General features: G+C 32.4%; 1 protein-coding gene across 1 annotated transcript in view; it reads right to left on the bottom strand.

The window, feature by feature from the left end:
• Positions 1-16,263, bottom strand: part of LOC145261070 (cornifelin homolog) — a 117,557-nt gene that overhangs the window by 18,691 nt on the left and 82,603 nt on the right. Inside the window, exon 2 of the mRNA XM_080119239.1 lies at positions 649-848. Coding sequence (XP_079975365.1) covers positions 649-832 — 184 coding nt within the window. The 5' untranslated portion in view covers positions 833-848. The remainder of the gene's footprint in view (positions 1-648; positions 849-16,263) is intronic.

Below are 16,263 nucleotides of genomic sequence, written 5' to 3' on the forward strand. Positions count from 1 at the left end.
CATCATATATATATATATATATATATATATATATATAAAAGTGAACGTGTCTGTCTGTCTGTCTGTCTGTCTGTGTACATTTCCCTACGCAATAACTCTGTCAATTTTTAGTCTATAGACTCGAAATTTGAAATACCGGGTACTGAAATTTGGGAAAATCGATGTGACGGGTGTCAGCCAGAAATTTGACTGTTAAGGGATTAAATTTCAACGATTTGACCTTTAAGAATTCTACCAAACTCCTCCAACAATTTTGGGTCTAGACACTTGAAATTTTAGATATAGGTTCCTTGAACCTGGATCTAACTTAATAAAGTGATTTGAGCCCGAAACAATAAATTTTAAGGGGTCATAATAGGGGTCAAAGTTTTAAAAAATTTACCATTTTTTTTTTTGTTTTTTTGCTTTTTTTGCACAGCATACACCTCCAAACACCCGAGCAACGCCGGGCACCCCTGCTAGTATATATATATATATATATATATATATATATATATATATATATATATATATATATATAAAAATTTAAGGGCAATTCTGGAAAAGCACAAAAACATGTTATATTTCTCCTTGGAGAGATTCAAATGAAAAGCCGATCACATTCCACGACATTGAACTGTGAAAATATGAAATTAAGGTTGAACTTACAACTGTGTCGCTTGTCGTCATAACAAGCGCAAAGACCGGATGACCACGCCCGTTCGCAGATCTCGTTGTCAAGTCTCGCGTTAATTGTTAACCTGGTCACTGGCGACAGTTTTGAGGTGCTTCTCGGCTGTTGGGTGATCGGCGTGGACGGATATTTCGATGTCATGTTTATTTTTTCAGTCATAGAAAGACACAATTACCTAAAAAGATGGAGAAAAAAATACATATTAAAATTTTTTCATGAAATGTAATAAGCTGGATGTAAGAAAAAAAAAGGGGGGGGGGTATTTGTGCAGATGTTGAACCAGACGTATCCAAGCGTCCGCTCGGCTTTGCCCGGAACATGACATCAACCGCTCAGGTTTGCCTGTAATCTGATGTAAAACGCCAATCGGCCATATGCGCAGCAACGAGCAGGCGATTTTCGGATAAATATTGTTGAGAGAGAGAGAGAGAGAGAGAGAGAGAGAGAGAGCAGAAAAAAGAAAAAAAATGGAAAAAGAAAAAAATGAAAAAAGAAAAAAAGAGAAAAATGGAAAAAGAAAGAAAGAGAAAAATGAAAAAGAAAGAGAAAAAAGAAAGAGAAAAATGAAAAGAAAGAGAAAAATGAAAAGAAAGAGAAAAATGAAAAGAAAGAGAAAAAAATGAAAAAGAAAGAAAAAGAGAAAAAATGAAAAAGAAAGAAAAAAATTTAAAAAGAAAAAAATGGATAAAAAGAAAAAGAGAAAAAAATGTTCAAAACAATAGAAAAATAACAACAAAAAAAAAGACACTAGATGTTACATGGAAAGCGTGAATTTATCAATGTTAGACAAATGTTACACAAATGTTAGACAAACAATTACAGACGTTCAAAGTAGTTTTTTATCAAAAGAAATTAATCGGATCCCGAAAAAGAATTGCATTACATGTGGCGTTAGATGCATCATAAGCGACGGATGTGGCTGAAGGTGCACAAACCTTTTCTTCAAATTTTCTTTGACAAAAAAAGAAAAGAAAAAAAAAACGACGCTCAGCATAATCCGGAAGTTGACGTCATGTTCCAGGTAAAGTCGAGACGACCCTTAGTTACGCACAAGTGTAAAAAAGAAAAGAAAAAAAAAGAGACACACAATTACAACCAAATACCACTTATATCCCACTTCCACTTCGAGATCGACCTGCATCTTTATCTGTTCTCAACAACCTGAAAAACAGTGGGTGGTCTATTACTTGAGAAGAGTCAAAAGGGTCTTAGTAAACGGATTTTGCTTTTCTTAGTCTCACTATCTGTTCCATTTTCTTAAATTGTAAGATATGTTTCAGAAGTATTTCTGATGGGTAGTTATTCTATACAAGTCCTGGAGATGAAGAATTCTCACTGGGCAGCGGTTCTATACAAGTTCTAGACTTTATAATTTTGCAGCCAAAGAAACAAAAACGAAAAAATTATGTGATAGGATACTAAAAGGTTTGATTTTTATGGAGCAATTCTGGTTTCTGATTGGTTGAAAACAGAACGTGAATTAATTTGATCCGTCCGTTCCTACCAGGAGCGTTTATAAATAGAATATCCCAACTTGGAGGGAGCATACCCCCATTACTCGTGATGGGGAAGACCTCCTAGCGGCTTCGGCTGCAGGGAGACAGGGTAGAAGTACTCGTCAAAGATCCGTTCTTGACATTCAGCCCGACAGGTGAGGGGCCGGGAACCGGCCAAGCACCTGTCGGACTGAGGTACACCGCCTGGGTAATACCTAGGAGGTCCACCCTCCCAGGCCTTGCCACTAGGGCTTTCCAGTGGAGTAAGTTTATCGCTTACTGCCTGAGGCGCCCCGACCGTGGAATGCCGACGGGGTTACTCGGGCAATTTTTACAATTGCAGGAGTGCCCCTCCTTTAGGGGAGCCTGCTGGTTTCTCACTTTCCGGCCTTGTGTCACATTTTGCTGAGGTGGGCAGCAAATAAATCTCTATCCCCATTACTCGTGATGGGGAAGGTCTCCTAGCGGCTTCGGCTGCAGGGAGACAGGGTAGAGTACTCGTCAAGGATTTGTTACTTGACACTTAGCCCGACAGGTGAGGGGCCGAGAATCGGCCCAGCACCTGTCGGACTGAGGTACACCGGTGGAGTAAATTCATCGCTTAGTGCCCAAGGCGTCCCGACCGGGGAATGCCGACGGGGTTACTCAGGCAATTTTTGCAATTGCAGGAGTGCCCCTCCTTTAGGGAAGCCTGCTTGGATCCCCACCTCCCGTCCTTGTGCCAAATATTGCTGTGGGGGACAGCAATTAAATATCTACCCCCATTATGAGTAAAAGAAAAAACACATTCCAATGAAATTCCTGTATATATGAAAGCCGTTTGAATTCAAATACTAAAACGTTGAAGGGTTACAAAGACAAGAGCGGTACCATTAAAACGAGCAACTTTTTGTGCGCAAGAATTTATTTTTCTACATAGTCACCACCATTCTCAATGCACTTTTGCCAGCTTCTTTGGATGCCTCGGTTGTACAACTCTAGAGTGCGCTTTGTCACACATATCTCTATCGCCACTCTGAAATCGACGAACCCATCTTCTGACTGTACTGCTATGAACTGCATTGGCTTCGTAAACATCCAACAAGCGTTAATATTGATTAGTTAAAGTTTTTTTTTTCTGCATGGAGGAATTCAAGAACGCATATCTGCTTCTGACGCATGTCCATGACAGAGGCTGCTTTCTTAGATTCTCACACCGTCAATATCTGCAACAGTGATATGAAACTTTCAGGTCATGAATGCATCAGTTCAGTCAACATAACAATGCAATGTTGAATCCCCTCGGATGAATTTGGGGTGGAATAAAATATAGCAGCTATTACATTTGGAAAGTCTTCCGTATGCGTATTTATGTTGGTTGGTTGGTTGGTTGTTTTACGGCATATCAACCCTTTTCGGGTTATTTAATGCCGAACCCAAACATTTTTAAGAAAAAATTTTTTTTAATAGAATATATTTGTTTTCACGTCGGTTTCTATTTAACCCATAGTTGGGACCCTAACCGGTACTACCACTCCGGGTCAGAGTGGACCTGGGAGCAATGGTAATTAAAGGGTGGCTCCACACTCCCCAAAGCCCACAAGCTGGGGCCTCACCACTGGATATAATTTAAGGTCATATCCAGGACCCCGCGTATTTATGAGCAATAAAATTTAAAATCAATGAGGATATCTTAAGTAGGACGGTTCCTAGTGCGAATGTGGTATTATGGTGACTGAGATGATTCTATTCAAGAGTACGATAGACATTTGTTATTATTTCTGACCAAGAATGACCAACGATACTGGTAACCATCCCCCCACACACTTTTGAATGGATTTATGCCTAATTTGTTATCAATGTGTAAGTTTTTTTTGTTTTTTTTAAAATATTTTTGAAAATAAATAATCCAAAGTGTAGTATCTGTTCTTGCCATTCAGCGACATCAACCTTTTGTCTATCGATGAAACTATTGCAAATATATATAAGAAAATATGACAATGCAAAATCGAAATGCATATTAAAGAAAATTAATTCATAATGAATTGCTTAAGGTAGGGGTTTTTGGGGAAATATCAGATGTAATTCATAATCAAAACTAGGAAAACAAATAACTACGCGTGAAACATTTTCTCCTCAATGTGCGACCTTAAAGGCAAATGTCACATAGCCCACTACACAATTCAGGTCATTAGCTTCACAGAAAGCTTTTATTTGTAAAATTCTGATCAATATTCACTGAGATTCGGAACTTCTAAAATTGCCCCCCAAAAATGGTATATATATATATATATATATATATATATATATATATATATATATATATATATATATATACGAGCAAACAGTTAATAAAACATGTTAAAAACACTTTGAAATGAATTAAAAGCATATTTAATCTGAAAAGGAAACACTAGATAAGTGGATAGTCCTTAATCCGCGGAGTTTCGAAGAAATACTTTACTTCTCATCAGAGGGTAGGAATTAGGAAAAATGCGGGATCGGATTTTGCATGCAAAAATATTTGAAACAACAAGTAAGTCAAAGATCTTACTAAAAAAAAAAAAAAAAAAAAAAGTGAAGCAGAGGGAATATGGTGAAGAAAAAGGTGATTTCACATGAATGGATAGTCTGGTGGAAGATAAATAATCCAGTGAAGGTAAAATCCAAATGTATAACTTCAAGAAAGTTAATTGAATTTCCAATATTATATATATTATAAGCTCTATTTCCTATTTGGTTTTATCGAGCTTTTACATCTGGCTGAGATATTAATTCTTTAATATTTATAATATACTTTAATTTTACCATCTTGGATCATTTTGGTAAATTTAATTGTAATTTTCATTATATATATATATATATATATATATATATATATATATATATGTTTTGGTGTTTAAATATTCCTATCTATCAAATATATCAATCTACCTACACATCCATATCCTGTATGTATATTTACTTACATTTACTTATATTTTACTATATGCATTTACTTACATACTTGCTTGCTTTCTCCGAAATTTGCAGATACCGGCCATCCGCTCCCCTTAAATGTTTGGGTTTTTTTTTGTTTTTTTTTAGCGTCTTTTAATAACTTCTGCTGATATTTTCTTAAGTAATAACCTGTACCTTTCAGTTGATCTCTTTTTTTTTTTTTTTGCCCTATATTTTTGCCGCCTTTTAACGTCGTTTTGTCTGGGTCATTTTGACATTTGCTTTTCTATTCTATATTTAATTCTATCACCATTCAATCTTTTTCTTCTTCTTCACTCAATTTCTCTCTTCTTCTTCGTCCATTTTTCTTAATTACACCTTGTCTCGGTAGCCGAGATAACGCATATCTTATTTTTCTTTTAATAATATTATTAGAATTCTCCCCTTTTCTTTGTACCTATCTGTGAATTATTCCACGGATTTCGGCCTTTTGGATTATTTTTGGACAATCTTCCAATTACGCGATTTCCTTGGAATTTACTTGTGCGAATAGAAATTTAACTAACTTTTTTGGATTTACATTTTTGGATTTTACCTTTCACCAGACTATCCATTCACGTGAAATCACCTTTTTCTTCAGCCTATTTCCCATGCTTCACTTTTTGTTATTAAGTAAGATTTTTTACTTACTTGCAGTTTCATCAAATACTTTTGCATGCAAAATCCGATCCCGCATTTTGCTAATTCCTACCCTCTGATGAGAAGGAAAGTATTTCTTCGAAACTCTGCGGATTAAGGACTATCCACTTATTTAGTGTTTCCTTTTTAAATTAAATATGTTTTTAACTCTTTTTCAAAGTGTTTTTAACACGTTTTATTAACTATTTGCTCTTATATATATATATATATATATATATATATATATATATATATATACACATATATAAAATAAAAATTACAATTAAATTTACCAAAATGATCCAAGATGGTAATTAAAGTATATTATAAATATTAAAGAATTAATATTTATAAAGTTATCTCAGCCAGATGCAAAAGCTCGATAAAACCAAATAGGAAATAGAGCTTATAATATGAGCAAACAGTTAATAAAACATGTTAAAAAACACTTTGAAATGAGTTAAAACAAAAAACCTATTTAATCTGAAAAGGAAACATTAGATAAGTGGACTATCCATTTATCTAGTGTTTCCTTTTCAGATTAAATATGTTTTTCACTCATTTCAAAGTGTTTTTTTAACATATCTTATTAACTGTTTGCTCATATCTATAATATATATATATATATATATGTGTGTGTCCTGGCAGACCGCTTCAGTTTTGCTGCTTCGGTTCTCTCCCCTGTAGCCTTGCCAGGCCACTAATATATATATATAAAATAAATAGTCGAAATTTTTTGATTAAAAACTCGATGAATGTTAATTATAACCGGGTAGACATAAATAAACAATATTACGCGAAATTCCAATGGACACGTTTTTAATTCATTTTAAAAATTGGATGAAATTTACGATCCTTTTTATACAGTCATAAACAAGCAGATATATATTTTATACATAAACAAGCAGATATATATTTTATACATAAACAAGCAGATATATACTTTATACATAAACAAGCAGATATATACTTTATACATAAACAAGCAGATATATACTTTATACATAAACAAGCAGATATATACTTTATACATAAACAAGCAGATATATACTTTATACATAAACAAGCAGATATATACTTTATACATAAACAAGCAGATATATACTTTATACATAAACAAGCAGATATATACTTTATACATAAACAAGCAGATATATATTTTATACATAAACAAGCAGATATATACTTTATACATAAACAAGCAGATATATACTTTATACATAAACAAGCAGATATATACTTTATACATAAACAAGCAGATATATACTTTATACATAAACAAGCAGATATATACTTTATACATAAACAAGCAGATATATACTTTATACATAAACAAGCAGATATATACTTTATACATAAACAAGCAGATATATACTTTATACATAAACAAGCAGATATATACTTTATACATAAACAAGCAGATATATACTTTATACATAAACAAGCAGATATATACTTTATACATAAACAAGCAGATATATACTTTATACATAAACAAGCAGATATATACTTTATACATAAACAAGCAGATATATACTTTATACATAAACAAGCAGATATATACTTTATACATAAACAAGCAGATATATACTTTATACATAAACAAGCAGATATATACTTTATACATAAACAAGCAGATATATACTTTATACATAAACAAGCAGATATATACTTTATACATAAACAAGCAGATATATACTTTATACATAAACAAGCAGATATATACTTTATACATAAACAAGCAGATATATACTTTATACATAAACAAGCAGATATATACTTTATACATAAACAAGCAGATATATACTTTATACATAAACAAGCAGATATATACTTTATACATAAACAAGCAGATATATACTTTATACATAAACAAGCAGATATATACTTTATACATAAACAAGCAGATATATACTTTATACATAAACAAGCAGATATATACTTTATACATAAACAAGCAGATATATACTTTATACATAAACAAGCAGATATATACTTTATACATAAACAAGCAGATATATACTTTATACATAAACAAGCAGATATATATTTTATACATAAACAAGCAGATATATACTTTATACATAAACAAGCAGATATATATTTTATACATATACAAGCAGATATATACTTTATACATATACAAGCAGATATATACTTTATACATAAACAAGCAGATATATACTTTATACATAAACAAGCAGATATATACTTTATACATAAACAAGCAGATATATACTCTATACATAAACAAGCAGATATATACTTTATACATAAACAAGCAGATATATATTTTATACATAAACAAGCAGATATATATTTTATACATAAACAAGCAGATATATACTTTATACATAAACAAGCAGATATATACTTTATACATAAACAAGCAGATATATACTTTATACATAAACAAGCAGATATATACTTTATACATAAACAAGCAGATATATACTTTATACATAAACAAGCAGATATATACTTTATACATAAACAAGCAGATATATATTTTATACATAAACAAGCAGATATATACTTTATACATAAACAAGCAGATATATACTTTATACATAAACAAGCAGATATATACTTTATACATAAACAAGCAGATATATACTTTATACATAAACAAGCAGATATATACTTTATACATAAACAAGCAGATATATACTTTATACATAAACAAGCAGATATATACTTTATACATAAACAAGCAGATATATACTTTATACATAAACAAGCAGATATATACTTTATACATAAACAAGCAGATATATACTTTATACATAAACAAGCAGATATATACTTTATACATAAACAAGCAGATATATATTTTATACATAAACAAGCAGATATATACTTTATACATAAACAAGCAGATATATACTTTATACATAAACAAGCAGATATATATTTTATACATAAACAAGCAGATATATACTTTATACATAAACAAGCAGATATATACTTTATACATAAACAAGCAGATATATACTTTATACATAAACAAGCAGATATATACTTTATACATAAACAAGCAGATATATACTTTATACATAAACAAGCAGATATATACTTTATACATAAACAAGCAGATATATACTTTATACATAAACAAGCAGATATATACTTTATACATAAACAAGCAGATATATACTTTATACATAAACAAGCAGATATATACTTTATACATAAACAAGCAGATATATACTTTATACATAAACAAGCAGATATATACTTTATACATAAACAAGCAGATATATACTTTATACATAAACAAGCAGATATATACTTTATACATAAACAAGCAGATATATACTTTATACATAAACAAGCAGATATATACTTTATACATAAACAAGCAGATATATACTTTATACATATACAAGCAGCTATAAACTTAGCAGACATATCCGACATTGCTCGGGATTGAATGAGGCACAATTTGAATACTTTTATTGTAACTGAAATCGATGAAACTCTGCAATCAAATCGATTGATTGCCTGTTCTAGTCGAGAGCCCATCGCAATGCAATGGGAGAGAACTTCACATGCCTGCCTCAATTGATTTGTCCACAATACATTATAGCCTGCATTGCACTGTAGAGAGCCCCTTAGCAGCTAATTTTACCGGCTAAAAACCCATAAAAGAACGGTTCACAAAAAAATTGTAATCATTTTGTTCGCCTTGCGCCATTCTGCAACTTTGCGTCTCGGAGGAGATGCACTTTGAAAAGAATGGAGACGGACAGGCAGACAACATAGCGAGTTTTATAAAATAGATGTTGGGGTACCTGTGGGTTAAACTTGAGGCTATAAATGGAAATGTGGATTGAAATGTTTATAGTGTTTGGTGCCGGGCGGGTGGCACTCATTAATACACGTCACGTAAATTCTTTGGATGATATTGGAATTGGTAAGAGAAATGTCGTTTTCCACCTGGAAAGGTTTAGAGGATTTTAATTTGGTGGTGGGAAAGGGCGATAAGGCCGTGGAGGAAGGGGGGACGAAGAATGGCGAGCGTGGGGCGAGAAAAGAATAAATGAATGCAGAAGTTAATAAATGACAGAAAGAAATGAAAAAAAGAGGGAGTGATGACAAAAAAATTAAAGAATGAAAATCAAAAAGAAAGAAAAATAAAAGGAAAGAAGAAATGAAGGAAAAAAGAAAAAAAAAGAATTAAAAAATGGAAGAATAAGAAGATAATATGAAGGAAATAATGATACGAAAAATAAAATGAAAGAAAGAAAACGAGTAATGAATGAAATCCGTGAAAAAAAGTGAAACAAAAAAGAGGGGGGGGGAAATGAATGAAATAAAAAAAAAATGAAAGACAAAAAAAAAATAAATAAAACAGTTTAATCAAGACATTAAAAAATGAAAATATTGAAAAAGTTATATTGTCCGTATCCATTACGGAATAGATTCTTCGTAAAAATATTATATTTTACGTATCTGTTATGGAATGAAGTTCTCAAAAAGAGAAAAAAAATCACTTAATTTGATCAAGTATTTTTTTTTACAGCGGAAAAACAATTTATGACGGCGAACTGAAGGTACCCATATTTTAATATAGAAGGAAGAGAAGCTATTATTTTAAATGGGGAAGGTTATCTCCCCGTGGCGGCCCTCCTTCCTTCCCCGTGGTAGATCAAATTAAGTTAATTTTAGGGTTTGTATTACTGTACACATAGATTCGAAAAAGTTATCAAAAAACAAATATATAACAAATAAATGTTATCGAAGGCAAGATAAGTTACTTTTCTACCTAACTGGATAATTTGTTATTGTTTTTATTTAATGTAACATGTTTATTCAGCTCAAAAACATACCGTGTTTACCGATGTATTCGAAAATTGCAAATGGCGGGGCACTCTCTGGTAAACACGATAAGCTTGGGAAAATGAGTTAAAACTAAAAAACTAACAAAAATATTGTAAGAAACTCGCTCAATATATGTTACCATGACATGGGCTAACATATATTCGGTGGGTTTTTAACAGTATTTGGTGTATTTTTTTAGTTTTAACTTGTTTTCCCAAACTTACCTTGATTACCAGAGAGTGCCCCGCCATTTGCAATTTTCAAATACATCGGTAAACATTGTATGTTTTTCGAGCCGAATAAACATGTTACATTAAATAAAAACTTTTAAAAAATTATGCAGTTAAGTAGAAAAGTAACTTATCTTGCCTTCGATAATATTTATTTGTTATATATTTGTTTTTTGACAACTTTTTCGGATCTATGTGTACCGTAATACAAACCCGATTTTTTTTTTTTCGGAGAACTTAATTCCATAACGGTTACGTACAATGTAACATTTTTTTTTTCAATATTTTCATTTTTTAATGTATTGATTAAACTGTAAACTGTTAAATTGATGCCTATTTTGCCAAAACGATTCTTTTAATTGCCTTTTTTTTTTTTTTTTTTTTTGATTTTGTTTAAAGTAAAATCTTCAATTGCGGGTAAAATTGATAAAATAATAACTATTTATTGATTTTAAAATACCGGTAAAGTTAAAATCGATAGATCTCTCTCTAAAAATGTATTTTGACGTTTAGGAAAATATCTACATATTTTAACGTGTGTTTTTACTAAAATTGGGGCAAGTCTTATAGTTAAATAATCAGAGATTTATAAAGAATCGGAATCGGTAATTGTACCGGAATCGGGAAAAATATTGGAATCATCCCATCACTAATATATATGTATATAATATGTATATTTATACAAACATTAGCTACAAATGTGCATACATGTTTCTGTAGCGTAGTCTTTTTAGAGATCCTTCATCGTCAAGCTAGAAAGACAATCTCATTCGCCAAAGAATGAAATTGTCTTTCTAACCTTAAAGCGTGAACATAAGAATCCATTTAAAAGAATTAACCGAATACGACACACGATGAGCTATTAAAGGAGTGTGCTTAACGGAATTATACACACTTTAGACCAGGGTTTCCCAAACTTCATGACGTCATGGAGCTCCCGAGCAGGGCAAAGTTTTTTTTTTCACAGAACACTAACAAGATAATTTCTAAAATAGATATGAAAAACATTAATTTCAATTTTTAGCTTTTTTTACTTGTTTATTAGTTGTTCCTTATTCATTAGTTGTTCCTTGTTCATTAGTTGTTCCTTACTTGTTCATTAGTTGTTCCTTACTTGTTCATTAGTTGTTCCTTACTTGTTCATTAGTTGTTCCTTAATTGTTTATTAGTTGTTCCTTGTTCATTAGTTGTTCCTTACTTGTTTATTAGTTGTTCTTTACTTGTTTATTAGTTGTTCCTTGTTCATTAGTTGTTCCTTGTTCATTAGTTGTTCCTTACTTGTTCATTAGTTGTTCCTTACTTGTTCATTAGTTGTTCCTTACTTGTTTATTAGTTGTTCCTTGTTCATTAGTTGTTCCTTACTTGTTCATTAGTTGTTCTTTACTTGTTTATTAGTTGTTCCTTGTTCATTAGTTGTTCTTTACTTGTTTATTAGTTGTTCCTTGTTCATTAGTTGTTCCTTACTTGTTCATTAGTTGTTCCTTACTTGTTCATTAGTTGTTCTTTACTTGTTCATTAGTTGTTCTTTACTTGTTTATTAGTTGTTCCTTGTTCATTAGTTGTTCCTTACTTGTTCATTAGTTGTTCCTTACTTGTTTATTAGTTGTTCCTTACTGGTTTATTAGTTGTTCCTTACTGGTTTATTAGTTGTTCCTTACTGGTTTATTAGTTGTTCCTTACTGGTTTATTAGCTGTTCCTGTTTGTTATGTTACTATATTTTCGTGTTTACAACCATTTTTTTTGTTTTTGATTAATCAAAAATTGTTGCATTTTTTTGTTAATTTATTTATTTATTTATTTTTTCATGAACCATTCTGAAACTCTTTACCCCTGTAGTCAGAGCCGGCCTTGCGTATAGGCAAACTAGGGAGCTGTCTAGGGCCCCTGATTGGTGAGGGCCTCGCACAGGAATCTTAAGAAAAAAAAACTATATACATAATGCTAATTATGCATAAAACAAAATAGAGGCATATTAATATAAACGTGTGATATCAACACACCGTCTCCTCTTGATCCTTTACATTTTTTTTATTATCATGGTTTGAATACTGCTGTTCCAAATGTAGTTATAGCCCTTCGTATAGCATTGATAATTCTGATTACTGTTGCATTGTGGGAAATAAGTTTTTCCAAGTTGAAATTAATAGAAAAGACAATTTATTCAAAATTTTGCTGCCATCAAAGCACAAAAAATTATTTCTTTTAAAGGTTTATGACATCTGCATGTGTGCACACATTTGAGTTATTTGTTGATTGAGGTATAAATATGGGTAGTTTTTAATAAATTGCGTTTTTTTTTTTTGTTTTTTTGTTTTTCGATATTTATTTGTATTTTTCTATTTTATTTGGTGGCCACCAAATTTACTTCGCCTAGGGCCTCTAATTATCTAAGGCCGGCCCTGCCTGTAGTTATGTATCATATCTCTTTCCAGGAAAAAAGATCAATAATTAAATGTCAGCAGCCATTTAATTTTTCCATATAAAGCATTTGGTCCTGTTTAAGATAGGGCTTCCGGAGCCCCTCAGATTCACTCACGAAACGCTAACCCTAACCCTGCTTCAGACGACGCGAATCCGCAATATTTGCTTATCAGCTTCATATAATTTCCACTTATTCCCAAGAAGCGCCCTTGAGACAACAGTCAGCTTTTTGTGTTCTATCTTTGGTTGACATTTTGTTTATTAGTGGAATATCATCTCGTCGGTAATTATCGTGACAAAAAATAGGATAGGTACTCTTTAATATGTGTAAATGTTATTTCAAAACTAAGCGTGACAGATCGACGGACAAAACAAGAGTCAGTTCTTATAGAGATTATGGACGTATGTATAAGCCATTTCAAAACTAAGAGTGACAGATCGACAGACAAACCTGGGGTCGGATTCCTCACAGATTATTTACGTATTTACAATGCCATTTCAAAACTAAGCGTGACATACCGATAGCGCTTTTTATATAAATATATTGGTGCGTTTAAAATGCAAAAGGCAAATCCCCAAATAAATCCAGTCTATGTTTGGCTTGCTCACCAAGTTTTATTAGTGAGTCTTCAACAATCTTTGTCTTAACGGCGTTTAATTAGAAGTACGTCTGAATACGACGTCAATATAAGGTGGAACGATAAAATTGTCGCCCTAGAAAAGACATGATTCCATTGCCGTTTGATGGAAACCGGGTTTCTTTTCATTTTCTTTTTTTTTTTTTTTTTTGCAGGTCATCTACTAGTAGGCCAGTTGTGTACAAATTCCAATAGCCATAGGAGAATTCTATCCTGTTTGAACGTGACACAATGTTCAATGAGTGAGATCGGATCCTGCTCTCTACCGATCCAAGTTATGACAACAGGACCCATTGCCAATACCCTCAAAATTCAAATACGGCAGATGTGGCGATCAGTCTGGCTTTGGTGTTGTGGGAGGTTATGTTAGTGATGTTCTCAACGTATGACCAAACGAATATCCCAGCAGGTTCAGATCGGGGGAGGAGGGGGAGGGCAGTGAGAGAAGGGTACAAAATCGTAGAACTCCTGAAGCCAAGCCTGGGTCTCTTTAGACTTATGGGCCAGCACCGAGTCCTCCTGCCACACCCAGAGTCTGCCAACAGCCACCTGGTTGCACCAGAGGATCACCACACTCTTCAGAACATCAGGTACACTTTGGTGTTGACGTTTAAGCCGACTTCGAAGATGTGAGGTGGCATGATATGGCCTTCACTTGAAAACACACCAAAGATCATAACCGTGGCCAGAAACTTCGTTGAGCTGTGCCTTCAAGCATTGAACCGTCCGGATTAGCATTTTGAGGGTGCTGGCAATGGCCCTGTTGTCATAATTTGGATCGGTAAAAGCATGAATTGTATAGCAGCGCATCTCTGATCTCCAACATTGTGCCACTTTCAGACATGATAAAAGGCTCCTATCGCTCTTGGGATTTGTACACAACTGGCCAACTAGTAGATGGTCTACAACAAAAAAAAAAAAAAAAAAGAAAAAAAAAACAGTTTTCATCAAACGGAAATGGAATCATGCCGTCTTTTTTAGGGCAACAATTTTATCGTCCCATCCTGTACGACTCGCTGATGCATCCTTAACAATCTGCCCGATAGTGTCTTTCTTGTTATCCAGCTGGGATATCATTCTGTTCAGTCCTAGGAGGTCCATCCTCCCAGGCTTTACTTACTCTCGGAAGGAATTAGTCCATTGCTAATCACACGAGGCGTTTTTACTGGAGAGTGTCAATGAAATTGCTCAGACATATTTTGTTGGTTAAGGTGCACTTCACTTAGTGCGCTGGGTTTTAAAAACGTCACCTAACCTTGCGTTCAAACTCCTCTAAAGAGGACGTAAATAAAGATACCAGGGTTCGCTATAGTGATAATTGTCAAAAACGAGTTCATGTGTTAGGTATACGAAAAAAAACAAAAACAGTTGAATAGTTTTAGTGGTCTTAAAGCAACATTTTCTTTCATTTTTCCCCTTAAAAAATTACCTGATAAAAATGATATAATAAAACTATATTGACAGAGGAGTTTGGTAGATACCGTTCTTCAGACAAGCTGAGAAAATCATTCTTATATATATATATATATATATATATATATATATATATAAGTAAATTTTCGCTGGTTCGAAAGAGCAATAAAAAAAAAGCAAATAAATAAACAAAATATCATAATGGGATAATAAATTTAACCATAAGAATATCTCTTAATACAAAAAGAAAATAATAACGAAATAAACAAGATTAAAAATAATAAAATATAACCAAAAAAATATTAATAAAAAAATATCCCCAGTTACCTACAGATTTAACAAGTCACATCTTATTGCGGTTCTAACCTCTATCTGAGGTCCTGGTCTTTTCTGCTATCTTGAATAAACTCTTGTTTTCTTTTTGAAAAGGGGAGGTACTTTCTCCCGAAATTAATCAAAGTTCCATACCACCAATGGACTTTATATACACCGGAAATGCCAGTAACTTGGTTGCAAATAATTATGTAATGAGAGGAGGAGTGACAAAACATGAATAAATAATTAGACATTTCTCTACTCGAACATACCCGTTTGTTTGTTTGTTTGTTTGTTTGTTTGTTTGTTTGTTTGTTTGCTTTTCCTTTCTTTCCTCTTGTGGCTCTGGTGATTTTCGTATTGCTCTTAGCTTTAAAAAACCTTCATCAAAAGGAAATGGAATATATATATATAAACGCGATAAATTAGTAGTCGTGTGAGATAGCTCAGTGGAATAGGTTTAGGCTTTTTACCATGGTGTTCCGGATTTCGAATCTCGCTAGATTCAAACCACTCTGAGGAGTCGTACACGACAAAACACGTGTCAGTTGATAATTATATTTTGAAAACATATATATATATATATATATATATATATATATATATATAAACTACATCATTTACTCACATAAAATTAATATACGAAAGTATAGAT

The sequence above is a fragment of the Euprymna scolopes genome, chromosome 37 (assembly GCF_053919585.1).
Source record: "Euprymna scolopes isolate OS-2025 chromosome 37, ASM5391958v1, whole genome shotgun sequence".
Lineage (NCBI taxonomy): Eukaryota > Metazoa > Mollusca > Cephalopoda > Sepiida > Sepiolidae > Euprymna > Euprymna scolopes.